This window comes from Euleptes europaea, chromosome 9, assembly GCF_029931775.1.
Source record: "Euleptes europaea isolate rEulEur1 chromosome 9, rEulEur1.hap1, whole genome shotgun sequence".
Taxonomy (NCBI): domain Eukaryota; kingdom Metazoa; phylum Chordata; class Lepidosauria; order Squamata; family Sphaerodactylidae; genus Euleptes; species Euleptes europaea.
In genome coordinates this window covers 17635339-17656301 of record NC_079320.1, presented here as the reverse complement: position 1 = coordinate 17656301, position 20963 = coordinate 17635339, and the positions used below count along the sequence as shown (strand labels likewise).

Below are 20963 nucleotides of genomic sequence, written 5' to 3'. Positions count from 1 at the left end.
CACACCTCTCTAGGAATTGCTGGGAACTCTGTGTTAAAACCATAGAGTTTTGAGTGATTTCAAGAGTGGACTGGCTTCACTTCCAGGTTTAAGTGATGTCCCACCATCTCCTGACAGCATTTTTAATGATTATTATTCTCCCACCAGCTGCAGGTGTGACCCTAATGCTACCAGCTGAGTAGAATAGCAGTTGCAAGGTTTTGCTCTTTTCTGAGACCCCTTATATGTAAAGGCACCTCTCCGTAGTATTCTAAGGTGACATGTGTTATGCTGCCTCCTTGCCTGTACTAGGTGTGATGTTTGCTACAGTTCCTCCTCTCTTTCTGTTCACCTCATCTGGTACATTCAGCCCTGCAGGTTTTTTCAGTTAATGCCCCTGTGAGCTTCCAAATGCCAATCACAAGGCCCAGCTTCTCATGAACAATCCTTTTTAGAAAGTCCTGTTCATGAGGCAGCCTTGTCCTATGTAGCATTCATTGTTTGTCATGCAGTTAGTAGAACCTGGAGTCCTTCTTGGGTGTTTTTTTTTTTTTAAAATAATGCTTTATGTTAAAGTCATAATTGTAAGCTATCTTGGGCTGCTGGGTGACCATGGGCCAGTCACAGTTCTCTCAGAACTCTCTTAGCTCACACAGAGGCAGGCAATGGCAAACCACCTCTGAACATCTTTTGAAATGAAAACCCCTACAGGATTGCCAACCTCCAGGTGGTAGCTGGAGATCTCCTTCTACTACAACTGCTCTCCAGGTGACATAAATCAGTCCCCTGGAGAAAATGGCCGCTTTGACCATTGGACTCTATGGCATTGAAGTCCCTCCCCTCTTCAAACCCCACCCTCCTCAGGCTGCACCCCAAAATCTCCAGGTATTTCCCAATCTGGAGCTGGCAACCCTAGTCATAAGTCAACAGTGACTTGACAGCACACACACACACACACACACACACACACACACAGATATCTTGGGCTAATGGAATGATGGGACATAATTGGAAAGAACAAATATAAATAACTAATACACTGAATCCTTTGAAAAGAGTGTGCATTTAAAAGTGATATTTTAATTTTCAATATACGTTTTGGAAAACTATGAAAAGCATACTTGCCCAGACGTTGCTTGCTTGCTTTCCATGGTACACTTGTACTGGTGCCTCTATTGAAATGAATGATGATCCTGCAGATCACAGTCGTGCATGCATTTCAGAGCACATGAAACTTTAGATCAGGCCATTGTACTAATAATGAATGAATAACCTTCAGTGGGGCAGGACTGTCATCTGGCAGGATTGCATCATTTATAGAGTAGCCCACCTCAGAGTCGGTGGTAAACTGGAGCATCTGTGTTGTTCTTTTCGGCTCTTGCATTTTTTGTTCATTATTCATTGCTTAAACCCAAACCCCATCACACTGCATGCCCTTTACATGCCATGAATCTATGCTTCTGCCCTTAAAATAATTTCAAAGACGAGACGAAAGCAACACAAAAGTAGTACCAAATTTTTATTAAACAGTTTTCCTTTGGGAAGAAAGAAAGAAAAAATAAAACTATTTGGGAAAAAAAGCTTTAATGCATGAACGTCATTGATCTGACAACGGGGCATCGTTATAACAGAAATTTCATTTCTGAACATCCAAAAATAGCATCCTTGTTTTCTTCCATCAAACCTACCATGAAAAGACTAAATTGACAGATAATCATTTACAAGATCATGCCAACTGTTAATAATCATAACTAAACGGTCCATAAAATAATACCAACCAAATCCATGGTTAGAGTTTATAAATTCACATTAAAGTTTAAAACAACTCCTCAAATTCCATGTCTTCAGACACAGAAGAAAGACATTTAACAATGCATTGCTCAATTATTATTATGGACAGCTGCGTCAACCCAGATTTCTGTGTGCTCCAATGTACATGCAGTGTCTCTTAGGAACTGGAATTTCCCATTGATTCTCCTTTGAACTGAATAGGAAACCCTGTCTGAATGATGGTAAACCTTTGTGTGCACACTAGGGCTTTTATGCCAAAGGGTAATGACCATGTTGAGACAACTTCATACAGTCTCTAACAAACCTAAGTCACAGTCCCATTGACTTTACATTCTCTAAATGCAGAGTCCAAACTTTTAAGTCAGTGCAAGTAGACTGAATCTGAAACAACCAAATCATATTGCACATACACAGCAAATATGAGAACGTACAAACAATGTAGAAGTTCTTTGTTGTCGAAGTTTGGTTTCAAAACAGAATTTCAAAAATCAACCCTGAATATGTTAGGATGCAGCAGTTCAGTGGTAAGGAAGACCTCTGCAATGCAATATCAGTTTTATTTCTTAAAGTTGTATGATGTCTACCATTTGGGCCCATTGATATGAGATACACCATGACTGAAGGAGGATTTCAGCAATGAGGGTGCTAAATTAACAATATGTGAAAGGGTTGTCAGGGGCCTGTTAATGGCAGTCAGTTGCCCACCAATTAACAGGCCTGCCCGCCGTCTCTGAGCTGGCCAGTGGGGGAAACAGACCAGCTAAAGAGTGTCACAATAATGCCCCTACTGAGGTAAACCTGGAAGCTATGGGAATATGGAGGAATATGCTACAGTGTCCCTGTCACTTCGGGTTTGATGGGAACACTCTAGCACATTCCTCCAAAAAAACTCTATGGTTTCCATAGAGTTTTTAAAGGGACGTGCTAGAGCATCCCTGTCACTTCCGGGTTTACCAATGGTCAAAGCGGCCATTTTCTCCAGGTGGACTGATCTTTATCGGCTGGAGATCAGCTGTAATAACAGGAGATCTCCAGTTGTAATAGCGGAGGATCTCCAGTCACCACCTGGAGGTAGGCAACCCTACTTGAGAGCCTTGCTGATGTTGCTGATGGCATTCCTCCTACTTCTCTTGGGGTTCCTCATTCCCAGCTGGGAATGAAATGGGATGGGAAGAAGTTGTCATTTGCCCGCCTACAGTTACCCCACCATTGTTATATTATTGTCTTGCGTTTTGTTCGCTAGAACATGCTGTCTTATAAGCTCCACTTGATTGCATACGACTGAGAACAACTCTGTGCTGCTTCTCTCAGAAGGGAGACCAATCTGTCACTCCTGTCCCTTCCATCACACTTCTGCAGAACATCTGCTGCTCACTTCTTTCGAGCTCAGTGTTTTGCCTTGTTTCTGGGTTTAAATGACTCTGGGAATATCAGCAGTTACCCCGTTGAATTTTGACTTTTGTTTTGCAACCTAACTAATATTATGGGCATGAGAAAGGGGCAAGGTGTACTGCTGTTTTTAAGACTGTCCATGCATGTTTTAGCATGAAAAGAAAAGAAAGCTTGACAATTTATCAGGACAACGTTGCATGTGAAGAAGCTAAACCTCTTCATCCCCCAGCTGCTATTTGTGGTCTTTTTTTCACACAGATTTGACAGATATTTGGGGAGTGGGTGTTAGGGTTGCCAACCTCCAGTTACTAGCTGGAGATTTCCCACTATTACAACTGATCTCCAGCCGATAGAGATCAGTTCACCTGGAGAAAATGGTTGCTTTGGCAATTGGACTCTATGGCATTGAAGTCCCTCCCCTTCCCAAACCTTGCTCTCCTCGGGCTCCATCCCAGAAACCCCCTGCTGGTGGTGAAGAGAGACCCTAGATTACACAGATGTAATTTTGCTTCAGAAATAGATTAACTGGAATTCCTGGGAAGGTGAAGCTCAGCCACCAAGGGTCACTTAGGTATGTGACCATTTCTCCTGCAAGGATTAGAAAGGATTACTAAGTGATAAAAACAAGTTTATTAAGCATGGCTCTGGTACAGATTTCATTCTATTAGATTAGGGTTGATAGGTCCCTCTTTGCTACTGGTGGGAGATTTTAGGGGCTGGGCCTGAGGAGGGTGGGGTTTGGGGAGGGGAGGGACTTCAATGCCATATAGTCCAATTGCCAAAGTGGCCATTTTCTCCAGGTGAACTGATTTCTATCGGCTGTAGATCATTTGTAATAGCAGATCTGTACACTGCAGTTGACCGCAACATGAGTAAATGCTGCTCTGAGCTATTGATAGGCATTTGCTCAACAGTTAATCATGAATGAGTGAAAGGGGAAACAATGGGATTTCAGACTCTTATCACATTATTTTCATTAGTAGAAAAGAGCAAGAGTCCAGTAGCACCTTAAAGACTAACAAAAATATTTTCTGGCAGGGTATGAGCAGGGTATCTGAAGAAGTGAGCTGTGGCTCACGAAAGCTCATACCCTGCCAGAAAATATTTTTGTTAGTCTTTAAGGTGCTACTGGACTCTTGCTCTTTTCTACTACTGCAGACAGACTAACATGGCTACCCACTGGACATTATTTTCATGTTGACATTCATGGCTAACTTTTGCAGGACTGTGTCCTGTGTATTTCTACCAAGAAAGAGTATAGGGTCCTTGGGCCATTGCTACTTTTAGTACAATTTAATGGTAGCACTGTCAAGCCTACCCAAAAATCCCCAAGACAATAATGATGTATCTCATGTCAAATGACAATTTTAATTTATGAAGAACTGTTAGCTTATTTGTTTCTACACCAGAATGTTGTTGTTTTTAATGTAGGATTTTGGTTGGAAGTAGAAACTTTCCCTTTGCCCTGTAGGATTACCTTCTCCTATTAAAATGCCAGTTATACCTCCACTGTAATGTGGAACACATATCTTGCAACTACAACTTTGGAAGATGCAATTTGCAACAGGAGTTTCACAAGACTTACGCTTTTGTTTTATAGACATGATCAGAAAAAGGAAAAGAAAGAAGAGGCCCATCAGCCCCAAAGAAAGCCCTTTTCCCTTGCATGATAACTGCGGGTTGGATATGTACAGCCTTGGAAAGATGTATAAATCATTTTTATACATAGAACTGTCTTAGAAAACTAGAGATTTCAGTACAAAGGAATCCATTCATTGAAAGAATGTCTGCATGCTGTTGTTTTATGAGTTACACTATACACAAGAGGATACTGCAAAGTAGCACTGGTTTGTAGGAAACCGTTGCACTGTACATTGCTATCCATTCTGTGGGAGAGGAAATTTACATGTCAGAACTACTAGAAATACTGTAAGAATGCATGAAAAATACTGATACAAAAACAGCGACAAGTTGATATGCTTCATAAATATCCTTTGTTTGCATCGTTCTATTTGCACCCAAAAAATTAGCTTAAAAAAACCAAACACAATTCTTCCAAGAAAATAGCAGTGTTTAAATTGTCTTATTGTAAAGGTAGCCAATTCCTTATTTCCCCCAGCTACAAAATGTAATTCAAACTTTGTCTAGCCCAAGAAATAAACAAGCATTATCTAAGTATAAAATGGAAGAGGTTCCTTGATTTTTGTAGAACAGTGCATTTGTATTGAGGAAAGCATTGCTTAGATTATGGAATTATGATTAAATATATTGGCAGAGTTGAGAGGACTGCAACTCCCTCCGTAAAGCCAACTTTAAATCCTTAATGAATAGGTGTTAGATGCTCTTTTCAGTGTATTGTGTCCTCAGTAGATGAAAGCACAAATCCGAACACTGAAATCATGTTATTTCTGATTTAGTTGAAAGGCCTGGTTCTTATATTATCTAGTGGAGCAGGAAAAAGTGGACTCAAAGTCACTGGGACAGTATAAGGACCAGGAGAGAGTTTCTGAAGAAGAACATATCTCAGCCCAGATAAGCTTATCCACTGAAGTTGCCTTCACAATACTGCTTTGCTAACAGAAATTCTGTACAATGTGTAGTTTATATTTCATATTTCCCTCCCACTCTTTCTCCAAGAATCCCTTGGACTGCATGGAGATTCTGTCCTCACATGAACCTTGTGAGATAGTTCAGGCCAAGAGAATGTAACTGGCTCAAGGTCACCCAGCAAATTTCTTGCCAGCAAAAATTCAAACCCAAGTTTCCTGGAGCCAAGTTAAACTCTCTAACCATTATACCATACTGTTCCTCAATATTCTTGGAAATACACATATACATCTTAAACAAACTGACCGCCCCCAAACACAAATTTCTTTTGAGTACTGAATTGTAATCACTTAAAATGCAAATATTGTTCATGTTCCTCTGTATCAATGTATAGGATGAATATGTCCAAAACAACAGAAATTATTAACAACTATTTAAAGTATTCTCCTGCACCAGTTTCAACAGTGGCAATTGCAGAATTGGTTAAAATATAGGTCTCTGTCTAGCTGATTAAAAACAGGTATGAAAATTGATTTCTGATACCGAATTTCCTAAAATATATTTCAGTCCAATCCTATGCATACTTACTCAAAAGTGTGCACCACTTTGTCCATTGAGACGCAGGGCACTTTCACACATGCTGAATAATGCACTTTGAATCCACTTTCAATGCACTTTAACCATTGTTTGCAAGTGGATTTTGCCATTTCACACAATAAAATCCACCTATAAAGTGCTTTGAAAGTGGATTCAAAGTGCATTATTTGGCATATGTGAAAGCGCCCTAATTCATAGTTAAGTGTGGATAGGATTGCATTTCTTAAGCATATTCTTAGGTATGGGGTATTAACTTGTAAAAGAATAGCATATTAGTTTCCTGATTCTTACTTTTATGTATTTGTTTGTGTGTGTGTACAGTGCTGTCAAGTCGCAGCCGACTTCTCGCGATCCCAGCAAGGGGCTTTCAAGGCAAGTGAGCAGCAAAGGTGGTTTGTCATTGCCTTCCTCTGCAGAGTCTTCTGTGGAGGTCTCCCTTCCAAGTAATGACCCGGCTTAGCTTTTGAGATCTGATTAGATCGGGCTATACCATACGACCTTTCCTTCTTTTAAGAATTTGTACCAGCCGGCAAATCTGTTAATGTGTGCCTTAACTGCAGGAGGTAAATCTAATTTGAGTTGTGTTTATATTCATATTAAAACATGCTGACCCTAATCCACAAAGCCCCGCATACGGATGTGTGCATGATGTTGTATGGAAAGATCTCAGCGAGTGCATCCTCCGAGCAGATGCAGCCAACTTGAACAGCACCTGTTCAGGAAGAAAGGATGAGCTGGAATGAACCTTCCCTTCTAACAGGTGATTGGCATTGGCAAAGATGAATATGCCAAACCTCATTGTGGAGATGAATACATAGACCAGAGGTCACTGCACGTGGAGCGCAGGATCCTAGATGTGCTTTTTTGTCATTACACAAAGCCTGCTTCTGCACACAGACCAGTCGTGCAGGATTGGGATAAGAACCAACCATGAGATTCCCAGCAGAACTGTATTGCACGTCCACCTATTTCACTAAGCTATTCACACAAAAACCCCATAAAGACATCACCTAAGACAACTTACATTAAGGACAGCTCAAAAGGCTTTTGCTTTTTCAGAGTGATTTCAAATCCCTTTATGATCAGTGTTCCAAATGCCATTGGGATGGTATTAATGCAACCAGTTATATGATATGACAATAGGCACCCTTCCTACCAAGCACACTGTATTCCAGTACTTTGGTTCAGCTATAGAAAATACTATTTCATGGGTCTACTATTTTTTGTCCGTTCTGTTGCACCGATTACTTCACTCTTCAGTTACTGACATTCCGATTTGCCAAGCAAGTGAACATGAACGAGGCCCTAATTGAAAACACCTGGCATACGAAACCATGGCCTACAGTATTGATGTGGTATCCCTGCAGGTTTTACATCAATCCAGGAATAATGTCATGGCTTATGGTGTTACGCCTGACTAAAAAGTCAGTACACTTCATCGTGGACACTTGTTTCCTGGCACGGGAGCCTTAAGGGAGAGTCTGTCGCTTTGTGCGCAGAAGGTCCCAGTTTCAATCCCTGCCATCTCCAGTTAAAGAACCTCAGATAGCAAGTGCTGGGATAGTCCTCTATCTGAGAGTCTGGAGAGCTGCAGCCAGTCAGAGGAGCCAATAATGAGCTAGAAGGACTAATGTTCTGACACGATATAAGGCAGGATCAATTCCAGTAAAGCTGTTCTCATTAACACTTTGTCTATAATTAGCAGTCCTAATGTGGCTACTAATGAAGGGAGGCTCCAGTTGAAACCGCGTGGCATGGGAACAATCATATTGAAGGAAAGTTTACTGAGGAAGTAACTCGATCAACAGAAAAGCTGGTTACACAAAAGTAATCTGGATACCGGCCAACGGGGAACTTTATTCTCAGAAGGGATGGTTTCAGTTTTCATAATGCGACATTATGTGGTGAGTCGTGGTTCAGACTGGTCACATTATGCTGTGGAAGATCTATGATTGGTAAGCTAATATGACATCACCACAGTCTGATATGTCCAAATGGAGCAAAAGGAATTAGAAGGATGGGGTCTTTTATGCATGGGAGTTTTACCCGGGGTTCGAGGCTCTCTTGACCAACACTTTTTTGTTCCAAATCCTAAAAATGCTATGCATGTTGTTGTTTACCCTGGAGAAAGTCCTGGGGTTTCCAGAGTACTGTAGAATCACCAGCAAAAATCCAGAATCGTCTGAGTTCCCGCCCCTTCAAAATGTTGCTTTGTAATTGGCTGTAGTGCTTATTGTGAGAAAAATGTCTCACACACCTCCCCGCACGCTTTGGCTTATGCATGGAAATGGGGACGATTTGACCCGAGCTGATCTCGGGAGATTGAAGAATCATGTTGCAACAGGACTGGAAAGATCCGGACATGGCACAGGCTGGGCGCGAGGTCATCTCTAAGGGACGGAAAACTAATACATAACCCCAATGAAAAACCGAGTCGGACTGGCAGAGAAAGTAAGTCAAAGTGCCCATGCATAAAAGACCTGGGTTGAAACCAAAGGCCATTGTAGCTGTTAGTCATTACAGCTAAATAGAAAGGATGTACTGAGACAATGCATCTCCAAATATCAGATCCTTGGAATAAACAACAGGGTGACGCTATGGTCCTTATGTTCTCCTTGTGAATACCTAGAGGCATCTGAACGGTTTTTGTAGGAAGCAGAACTAGATGAACCTTGTTCTGGGTCTGCAAGCAATTCTTTGGGCCCTCACCATGTTTGTATGTGATGATGAATTGAGCAAATGAGCACAGACAGAGAAGGACTAGCAGATGATCAGTGAGCATATTTCACTGTACAAGACTTAATCCAAAAACCCCAAAGACCACTGTCTCCTTCTCAACCCCCCCCCCCCATTTGTACCAACTGGGAGGATATTTCTTTTTAACTAATTCTCTATTCATTCCTCACATCTACTTTCACAGTAACATTTTTTCAAAGAACGTAATGTTATTTGATCACCATCTTCTGAAATCTCAGGTAAGTGAGCAATTGATGGTAGAGCAAACAAAAGAAAAGAAATTGGGCCTCTTTTGGGTTTCAGATACCATCAAGATGGTCCCATCCACTATGAAGTCAATAAAGCTTTGTCGCTTTGACTTCACTAAATCCAGAATTTCACACTCAGTGATTTCCGCAAGATAGAAATTGCAACTACTCGTTTAAGTTAACATGCTATCTTCCCACCCCCTCCCTCTGCCCCACTCCTTCCTTTACAGGGAATGTTCAGATTTCATAGACAGATCAGACTTGCCAACTTCCAGGTAGGGACTGGGGATCTCCCAGAATTATAACTGATCTCCAGTTTACAGAGATCAGTTCCCTTGGACAGAATGGAGGGTGGATTCATTGGCATTACATCCCACTGAGGTCCCCTCCCTCCCTGGGCTCTGCCCCCAAATCTCCAGGAACTTCTCAACCTGGAGTTGGCAACCTTAGGACAACAATAACAAATTTTAAACAAATGGTAGGTAGCAGCTGAGAACTTGAAAAGTCCATTTCAAAAGAGCGTTGTGCCCCCTTACACCAAACGAAGGGCTCGTTCTGCCATAAAAACAGGCTAACACCGTTTACCCATCTTGCTGGCCTAAAGTCTGGAGCTCAGATGTGTGTAGATTGTGGTGAAGGAAAACATTTTTCCTGCTGTACATGTGTAAAGAGATCGGTCCTCTGGGGGGCTGTCCCAGCCTTCCTATGAAAGTAGAGTGTGGTCGGGGAATAGCAGCATGATCCTTCCGAGCCCCCGCAAAAACAGGGACGTTCTCGGCCTTGGTTGTTGGCTTGGGTATACTTTGTGTTTCTCCAGCTAGGCCGTTCTGGCTGACCTCCGAGGAGAGGCTTTCGTAAGCCTCTCTCGTGTGCTTGATAACTTCCACAATGTCTTTCTCTTTCAGGAGGTTGTTGAGGCACCCGCTCGACAGCTGGCAGCTTTTGCTTTCGTAGGAGTTTGCTTGGTTGCTCGGCGTGTATCTAAAATGGTCCTCGGTGGGTGTATGTGCTGACTTTCTGTCCTTTGTGTTGAGAGTTTGGCTCACCATTTTGTTTAGAAATGTAGCCTGCACGAAGAAAACAGAAAGGAGAGGGGAGAATGAAACATTAGTAACAGAACAAGGTAATGGCAAAGCAGCTTGGAGCACGCATGCATAATGTTCCCAGTGTCATTGGCAGCTATGCAACAGGCTAGGCATTTTCACTGTTGACTAAAATAGAGACAAATACCAAAAAGCTGAAAAAGATAACTAGCCGCTAGAAGTCTAGAAAGGAAAACTCTAGTTATTGTTTAGAAGAGGGGTGGATAAGGTTGCCAGGTCCCTCTTCACCACCAGAAGGAGGTGTTTGGGGAGGAGCCTGAGGAGGGCGGGGTTTGGGGAGGGGAGGGACTTCAATGTTATAGAGTCCAATTGCCACGGCAGCCATTTTCTCCAGGTGAACTGATCTCTATCGGCAGGAGATCAGTTATAATAGCAGGAGATCTCCAGCTACTGTCTGGAGGTTGGCAATACTAGGGGTGGAGGAAGAATTGAGTACTAGTTATAATAACTTGGGAAATCGTTTGAAGGATGGAAATAGGACAAAGAGAGACTGGGAAATATATGGATCTTTGTACTTCGAAATGAATTTATGGAGAACTATGGTGATATGTTTTGAATGTGAACTTCACAGCATTTGCAAAGATTTTCTACAAAGAACAAACAGTTTTAATTCAGTGTGATTTGCTGGATGTAGTCAGCTTCTGCAGAAGGCTGTTAGAACATCTGTGTCAAGTTCACTTTGTCAGCTCTTATCACCTGTTTGGGGAAGGGCAAAAAGGAATCTATTTCCCCTTTTTGTCCCATGTCCTAACAGGTGCTTTTCTTATGTTATTGGAGCAGCTTGGTTGTTGCTCCCCCATGACTGGATTTCACATTTTTCTGGGAACTTCTATAGCAAGCAATCATATGGGGCAGGTAGATAGGGCCGCTTCAGATACCATTTTTACTTTTTGCCTGGGTTAAGGTTGCCAGCTCCTGGTTGGGAACTACCTGGAGGTTTTTGGGGTGGAGCCTGAGGAGGGTGGGGTTTGAAAAGGGGAGAGACTTCCGTGGGGTATAATGCCACACCTTCCAAAGTGGGCATTTTCTCCAGGTGAACATATCTCTGTTTCCTAGAGGCCAGTTGTCATAGTGGGAGATCTCCAGCCACCACCTTATACCCCACTGAAGTCTATCCCCAAACCCCACCCTCCTCAGGCTCTACCCGCCCCCCGCCCCCCAATTCATCAGGTATTTTCCAACCTGGAGACTGGCAACTCTAGCCTGGGTGGTAGTGACCATGTTAATCACCCCCCTCCTTTCACTGCATTGTACAGATGATAGAGAATTCAGCCACAGGGAAACGGCTGCACAAATGAGAGGATGAGCTATCTACTTTCCCAGGATGATGGTCACATGCAGATAAAGCTGACTTCCATGAAGTAGTTCACAAGTCTCAGGAATTTATTCTACCAACTACAATGAAGATGCTCCAGCAACACTTGATATGCCTTCTCTGTAAAGGAAAATTCATGTGCAGGAAGGCAAAACCTGAAATGGTGAAATTTGCCTCCTGTTTAAAAGATGCATCACAATGCACAAAACCTAACGCTCATATACACAAATCTAATTCTGTCTGTTATTCTTCTAAAATATGCATGCAGGAAAGGCTGAAGGAAAGGGGGGGGGAGTGACAGGGAGAGAGATAAATTTGCTTCCTTCCACAAATGCAGACCATGCAAAGTTTCAAGGGAATTCTTTAAGAGGTATACCATAACTCACACTGCAATTAGCACATTTTATGTTTCTGTCTCCTTTTAGTCATTAGTAAAATTACAGTTTCAAAGTTCCAGTTAGTGAATGAGATACCAGCTGTAATAGACTTACTATACATGGTCCTTTAAAGGTATTTGCGGCTACCTTTTTTTATCCTTGTCCCAGTTTGTATCCATCATTCCAGGCTTAAAGACAGTTGCAAGAGGCCTTTATAGAGTTGCCAACATCCAGGTGGAACCTGGAGATCTCCCAGAATTACAACTAATCTCCAGAATATAGAGATCAGTTCTCCTGGAGAAAATTGTTGCTTTGGAAGGTGGATTCTTTGGCATTGTACTCCACTGAAGCCCCTCCCCAAACTCCTCCCTCACCAGGCTTCACCCCCGAAAATCTCCAGGCATTTGGCAGCCATAAGCCTTTCAGATCTTTCTGGACCTTTTCAGCCTTATTTCTTGGCAGCCTTATTATGCAAGCTTAATTGGGGATCTTAAAGAGGCCCCAAAATAAAGACTTTTGCAAATCAGGTGGGCAGGTCTGGACCCAATATAAGAAATAATAACATTTCACAAATGTCCCAGCACATCCCTGAAATATAGGATTGCCAACTTCCAGGGGGTGGCTGGAGATCTTCTCGGATTACAATTGATCTCCAGGCAACAGTGATCAGTTCCCCTGAGAAAATGGCAGCTTTGGAAGGCACTCTCTATGGCCTTATACCCCACTGAAGTCTATCCCCTCTCCAAACCCCACCCTCCTCAGGCTCTACCCGCCCCGTCCCCCAATTCATCAGGTATTTTCCAACCTGGAGCTGGCAACCCTGCTAAAATGCCACGTAATGTGAGTTTTGCCTAATGTCAACTTCTGTGGCTAATTTTGAGATTCCTGCTTTGCAGAAATAGCTGAACGATTCCAATGAAGGGGAAATAAAGAAATTTGTTAAGACTTGTGAAATTTCTCGTGGGATGCGTTCTGCACATCCTTCTTTCGAAGCCCTAATTCTATCATAATGACAGCAGTGATAAATATCAAATGGTCTTATATCTGCTTCAGTTGTTTTACTTGATAGTGGGGAGAATGTGCAGTTTGCACCTCATATTTTAGTCTTCATTAGAATTCTATTTCCAGGCATCTTTGCAAAAAGGGCAATGTATTTATATTTATTTATTCAAACCCTTTAGAAAGGCAGATAACTAGGACCCAAACTTTGTAACAACAATAAAAAGAGCACCCAAAATATAGTTCTAATAAGAAAAACATTAAAACTATCATCAGGGGAAAAAATGTTTCAAAATTCAAGGCACTCGCAAATCATCTTGAGGTACAAAAGGCACGTCTAATGAATTCTGCTTACATGCCCTCCAAATCTGCTAGAGAGGCATAGATCTAATTTCCTCTGGGAGGCTGTTCCATAATATCGGAGCAGCCACAGAAAAAGCCCCTGAAAGGGCATCATCAAAATGGTATCTACACAGAGATTGGCCTAACTAAAAGGCATCGTTGTGCTGACACACAGTCTTTTCCCATAATGATCCTTGAGGCAATGGTGTGCTGAATGCAGATCTTGGTACTTCAAGGCATAATGTCTTGAATCATTCATAGATTTTCCGTTTGGGATTACCCCAATGAGATACAAGGAACACTACTCTTTCTCTTTTATTTATTTTTAACTTAAGAAGACGTATGAAAATATACCATTTTGGGTAGTCATCTGCTGTGTATACTCTACTCTTGGAAAAGGGTAGCAATGTGCCCAGAGAGACAGCCCCTTTTGGGCTCTAAATGGTGCACTAACCTTGTCCATGAGCTGTTACATGCATTGCTGCAAATGTGCAGTGCCTGAAGAGCACCACATGTGCAACAGGACGCAATTGGAAGGGTTGAGCACAAAACAAATCAAAATGAAGAGCTCTGCAGAAGAATTAAACTGCGAGCCCAGGAACACCTTAAAGACTAGCAAACTTTATTCCAGCAGAAGCTTTCGTGAGTCAGAACTCACTTTTTCAGATGCAATTCATCATACATCTAACAAAGTGAGCTCTGACTCACAAAAGCCTATTCTGGAATGCATGTTATTAGTCTTTAAGGTGCTATTGAGGTCTGGTTGAATTTGCTACAACATACTACCGTATATACTCGTGTATAAGCCGACCCGCATATAAGCCGAGGTGCCTAATTTCACCCCAAAAATGGGGAAAAATTAGGCACCTGCGTATAAGCCGAGGGTCGGCTTATACAACGGGTCGCCCTCCCGCCCGGCCTCCCGGGCCCTCCAGACCGACCCCAGTGCCACCCCCTCCCGGGCCCTCCAGACCCACCCCGACCCCAGCGCCACCCGGGGGGGAGGGGGAAGAGCCCCTGACCCCCCAACTTACCGGGAGAGGTGGGAGGAGGAGGCCCGCTGATCAGCTGGAGGCGGCAGCGGAGCCCTTCCAGCGCTGGAGCCAGTGGCGGAGGGGCCCTGCCTGCGCGCAGGCAGGCCCCGCCGGCCGCTTCCAGGCCGCCCTGAGGGCGCGCGGGCCGGCAGCGGGGGCGGCGGCGGGGCCTTGCCTGCGCGCAGGCAGGCCCCGCCGGCCGCTTCCAGGCCGCCCAGAGTGCGCGCGGGCCGGCAGCGGGGGCGGCGGCGGGGCCTTGCCTGCGCGCAGGCAGGCCCCGCCGGCCGCTTCCAGGCCGCCCTGAGGGCGCGCGGGCCGGCGGCGGGGGCGGTTTCGGCATCGCCAAAACCTCTACCTGGTGCCAAAACCCGTGCAACCCTCATAGTCTAGTCGTCATGTTACTATGGCATGGATCTAGTTGACCAGATCAGATGTATCGAGGTAAGGGGCCATCTTTCAGGTTGGCTAGGCTGAGTTGGAAGAAAGCCTCTCTTTTTTTACAGCTGCATTAACTTTTTCCAGTAACAATGTAGGGTCCAGTATGACCCCAAGACTCTCAACTGAATCAGCAAGGGTCAGCTGAATTCCATCAAAAGTGGGAAGCACAATGACCCTCAAGATCTCCACCTTCCAACCAGTATTACGTTTGTCTTTTCAGGGTTTATTTTGAATGTGTTCACTCTTACCCAGTTTCCCACAGCTGACAGGCTGACCTATACCACATCTGCATCCAAGTGACTCAACAAGTTGGTATGATTTTTATATATATAATTTCTTTTAAGTCCTTGCTTCGAGGGTCACAGACTTTCCCCCTTATCCTTGAGTGGCCTTTTGATATCAGATTCCTTTATTTATTTATATAATCCTGCCATTACAAAAAGCTATTTATTTATTTAAAATACTTATGCCCTGTAGTTCTCAATACAAAGGCTCCCAAGTTGCCCTTGAAAGGTACTGAGAATGTTCACGGCTATCTCCTCAGCTTTTGTAGGACTATGGTGAAGCCACATTCTGATCCAACAAAGGAGATCCATTCATGGAAAAAGTCTTCTTCACTGGCATGGATGCAGTTGTACACCTCCATGTACATTATGTTGTGCAACCTGCTTCCTCCGCAATGACTCAGTGTGTCTGTTGCTGCAGATAGAGAGGCTTACCCCACACAGACCATTTAATCATGTGCATCTTGAATTGAATAGGGTGAATGGGAGAACAGTGATGAAATGCAGATTATACATGTGACTAAAACTGACTCAACAATGGCAATATTTTATTGGTAGTTTCCCTTCCATTTAGAAGTCAATGCCTAGAATCTGTTCAACACCAAGGTACAAGGGTTGGGTCCAGCCAGCTTTTCCATTTAACTCACCCAATTTTTCTCCTTGCCCTGACCTGGATGGCTCAGCCTAGCCTGATATCAAATCTTGGAAGCTAAGCAGAGTTAGTACTTAGACAGGAGTCCTTGGATGGAAGACCACCAAGGATGTTTAGAGTTGCTATGCAGAGGCAGGCAATGGCAAACCACCTCTGTTCATCTCTTGCCTTGAAAACACTGCAGAGTCACTATAAGTCAGCTGCAACTTGACTGCACTTTCCACCAATATCATTTTTTCACCTTATTACAGCCCTTGTTCTACATGCCTTTTGTCCATGCAAGTCCCATAACCCCCAGCACAGCCTTTTCAGGTGGTCCACAGGGACCACTATTTCCTTTTTCATCAGCCATAAAACATACTGGATCCAACTCTATATCTTCCCTAGGCTGCTGGATTTTTATCTTGTATTTAAAAGTTCATCATATAACATGCTCCATCAGGAAGCAAGCCAGCAGAAATAATCCTCTCCAACTGTTTTGTAGAAGCAAGAGAAAGAATGAAACCATCCATCTTTCCTTAAAGGGAGGGCCCACAGCTCAGTACCAGAGTGCATATTTTGCATCTACCAGGTCCTAGGTTCAATCCATGGCATCTCCAGTTAAACGCACCTTTGCCTGAGGGCCTGGGCCAGGTCACAGTAACAGTACTGAGTTAAGGCAGCTTTATTGGTCTGTCTGCCTATCTTCATGTTACATTAAACAGTGGTTGTGGGTCCTGACAGTTTCTGTAACTGCAGATCTAATTTACCAACACCAGTTAAATCAGCTCCTTTGTCTATCCCGTCTGTCACCATGTCAACTGCTTAATTTCTACATCACCTTGGTTTCATGCCCACCAGCTCCCAGTGCTGTGAATGATCCAATACGGAATGTGATTCAGCCAGAAAAGGTAATTGTTCTTCATTTTAGTCTGTTAAGAAGCACTCTTCCTTATTGATTTCAAGGATGCTCCTAAACCATCACTGGAGTTTTTACATCAACCGGAATCAGCTCCTATTGATCAGCCTTCTGGCAACACCATCCAGGACAGAAAAACAAAACCAAGGTTATGGAAATAATGCATGGTGGAGTGCGTGTATGTGGTCGGGAAAAATGCCAGGAGCTGGTAGCTTCACCACCTGTACATCTACCAGCCATAACATGAATTAAAGCAAAATGGATCAAAATGATTTACTGTACTCCCCCGCAAGAGTATTCCAAGACTTCTTCAGCAGCTTAAAGTCAAGCAGGACTATGGGTTGTCTCATGAAGTTCTGTCTCTCCCCCTCCCCTTGTTTCTTTCACATAATTGGATGAGGTCTTTTGTTTAATGTTCCTGTTTGGCATTCTGCTTGTTTGGGTGAAACCCTTGAAAATGTAAACATCCAAATGAAATTTGGTGCGAACATTCAGGACACGATTCCATCCTGACCAATTGCTCCATGTAGAGCCAGAGAGCCTCCATAGGTGATACTGGAGCTGAGTTCCCAACCTTCTCATCCAGAGAAGGAGCTGATGGATCATGTATGAAAACCAGGTCATGCCCATATTAAGATGCTGGAGAGGGGAGGAAAAATATGAAATATATTGTAATGCAATATCTGCTTAGCTTGAAGATAGAAACATGAAGCTTGGCACATATATTCAGGACAAAATTCTATGCTTAAAGTTCAAATGCCAACCCTTGGATTGAATGTGTCATCAATGAAATCAATGCCAATGACATATGCAGTTTGAGGAATGCACATCATGCCGTAGGTGTGAGACTTCATTTCAAAAATTGTCTTCATGTCAATGTTGAGAAAAACAACCCAGGAGTTTTTGTTTTCACATCAGTTTGTCTTTCCTCATGCCAGATTTTTCCCATTAAAATTAGCCCATTTTTCCAGTTTTTTGCATCAGTTCCATATCAGTGGCAGAAAATGACATATAAATGGCCTGGAAATGGTATCAGGTAGTATATAAATGATACAAAAGAAACAAAGAATAATCAGTGACAAGTATGAAAATGTTTTGATGTGAAACATTAACAGTGACACCAGAATATGAAAGAGAAACATAGATGGCTAGTGTGACACACCCTCACCATCAGATGCCAATGTAACCAGAACAACTGTGTATTTAAGCACTTAGTCCAAGGAAAAAGACAGATGCAAAAAAGGGCACCTATTATGTTCTTATGAGATCAGAGTATAGCTGTGGCTTGGGGTGAGGCAATGGCTCAAGGACAGACCAGTTGCCTTGCATGTAGTAAGCCCCAAGTTAAATCCTTGGCTTCGCCAGTTAAAAAGGATCAGGAAGTAAGTGATGCAGAAGATCTCTTCTGCAGACCATGGAGAGCCATTGCCAGTCAGAGTGACCCTCATAGATCAATGTTCTGAGTCAGTCTAAGGTAGCTTCATGGGTTCACACAGTGTCTTCCCTTTTTTTTCATTTTGCACCATGTTAGGTACTTTAGGCTAAGATAAGGTGACTGGCCCAAGGTCACCCAGTGTTCTTTATGGCACAGGGGGATTGACACCTTATTCTAGTCCAACACTCTAACCGAGGGGGTCCGCAACATTTTGAGGCTGTGGGCACCTTTGAAATTCTGAACAAGGGTGGTGGGGGCAACCACAAAATGGCTGCGACCTAAGGCGGAGCAAACTACAAAATGTTAGAGAGTGAAATTATATGTAACTTTAATAGTAACTCCTCAATATTTTCAAACAGAAGCTCTGTTTAATAGGATGCCTTTTCATCATCTAAGTCAATTAGAAGCTTTAATGAACAAAGAAGAAGAAGAGTTGGTTTTATATGCTGACTTTCTCTACCACTTAAGGAAAAATTAAACTGGCTTACAATCACTTCCCCCCCCCCAACAGACACCCTGTGAGGTAGGTGGGGCTGAGAGAGCTCTAAGAGAGCTGTGACTAGCCCAAGGTCACCCAGCAGGCTTCATGTGTAGGAGTGGGGAAACAAATCCAGTTCACCAGATTAGCCTCCACCGCTCATGTGGAGGAGTGGGGAATCAAACCCGGTTCTCCAGATCAGACTCCACTGCTCCAAACCACCACAACCACTACACTACGCTGGCTCTCAATAGCCCCATGTGGCCCCTCCCACTTTCTAAAATCACTTCATGGGCACCAGAAAAGGTGTTATTGGTGCCATGTTACCCACAGGGACCACATTGGAGACCCCTGCTCTAACTGCTAAACCACAGTAATTCTCCTGCAGTTTGAGAGCCTTCATAGAACAAGAGGCTGTCAACAGAAGAAGCATTATTTACAAGGCCTCTAGGCTGTTGCTATAACAAACACCCATTACCAACAGCAAGAGTTTAAAAGGATTAAAGCTGAAAGTTCTAATATATTTTCTGTAAAAAAAAAATCACTGTATTTTCAGTAATATACTTTGACTTCTTTTAGGTACCTGGAGATCTTTCTTACTATTCTCAACATTTGAAGCAAATAGGATTTTTTTACGGGATGTTATTGCTGCTATTTGTCACCACATTTCAAATTAACTTTCCTATAACTCTTAGCACTGCAAGTCCCAAAACTCTGTTGGATCCCAGCATTCTGATAACGATTAGAATACATCAGTGAATATTTTATGCCTTCTGCTAGGATTTAAAAGGCAAGCGAGGCAAGCAATAATAATAAGAACGTATCCATGGGCAATCAGTGACATGATCAGAATATTCTCATAGCAATGCAGGTCACAGATCTGCCACTTTACCCAGAAGTGGCTCAAAATAACTAAAGATATAGCCAGGGCTAACAACAATGAATGACTACAGTTATGCATATCGATAAACCCGAACCGAAAATAAACCCGAAATTAGCTGTTTCAGTAATTTTTGGGATTTGAGTTTACCAGATACCAAAACCTAGGTATAAAGCCAAAGCCAAATAGGCCTTTGGTATCTACCTTTGCTCAGAGGCATGGCTCTGTGCTTTCTCCCCTTTTTCTTTCTGTTTTTTTTTTGGGGGGGGGACGACTGGTTTTGTTAGGCCTCATAGTTGTGGCCCTTTTGAGGTCAGGATCATGTAAACTTGGTCTGACCATCTGACAGCAGTGAGCTGATCTGCACTTTAAAAGATGGGGCTCACCAGCCCAGAGAACATTAGTTTCCATCAGCTGCTCATGGGTCTTCTGAAGAAGACTCCCTCACCCACACGGATGAGCAATCTCCTTAACATGAGCAGCCTTGGTCACAACTTCGGCTGGCTCTGATATCGTTTCCCCGCACCGTGACCATCTCTTGGAATCAGATTTTTCATGACCACAATGGGCTGCTCACAGGATGTCTTTTGCCAGCAAAAAAAATGTTTTCCATGCCTTACTTCTCTTGTATTTCAGCCTTTTTCCTCCGTTCAGAAGCTCATTTGCATGGACATCATGCAAAGCGACCCAGAAACGAAGGCAGCCTTCAGACTTTGAGGTGCCAGCCTGGAATTGGCTCTTTTCACCAGTCCTTGGCAACAATGAACTTTCGAACGTGAAAATCAATGGACAGCTCAGCTCGCAAATGCCTGCAGGATGGAGGTGACCTCTTTGTAGGCCCATAAAATTGGACCCCCCATCCCAAAGTTCACCAAACTTTGTTGATCATCTAAAGAGAGTCCCTTGCAGCCACGGTGCAAATTTGGGGACTCTATCTCAAAAAAATGCCCCCCAGTAGCTTTGAAAAAATCCCCATAGAATATAACGGGCCTGAATTTTTTGGTAAACCTGAAAAAAACCCAAATACCAAAATTTACCATTATGGGTATTCGGCTTATTTGAGGTTTTCCAAAAAAAATCAGACCCAATAAATCTTAAATTTACTGAATTTTTTTTTTGCTCATTCTTTTTTCGCTACCTCAACATAGCTTAATGGAGATCAGCCCAGATCGCTTTGAATGTGGGCCTAGTCTCACTCTGGGTCTTGTATGGACCAGCTAGACCTTCCTCTCTATGATCTCCCTTTCTAGGCCCCCTCATTATCCCATTTCTCATTCTGAAACCTATTGGTGGGAGGACAGAAATCGCAGCAAAATCTTTCTTTCTTTCTTTCTTTCTTTCTTTCTTTCTTTCTTTCTTTCTTTCTTTCTTTCTTTCTTTTTTACACACCACCCACCTACTTGCCTACCTCTCATCTCTCACCATTATTATTTATATA

The 20963-nt window shown here is 43.1% G+C and overlaps 1 protein-coding gene across 1 annotated transcript in view; it reads right to left on the bottom strand.

Moving 5' to 3' along the window:
- Positions 1-9871: 9871 nt before the first annotated feature.
- The window catches only part of CCSER1 (coiled-coil serine rich protein 1), a 716622-nt gene continuing 705530 nt past the window's right edge, over positions 9872-20963 (bottom strand). The window contains exon 12 of the mRNA XM_056855392.1: positions 9872-10357. Coding sequence (XP_056711370.1) covers positions 9872-10357 — 486 coding nt within the window. The remainder of the gene's footprint in view (positions 10358-20963) is intronic.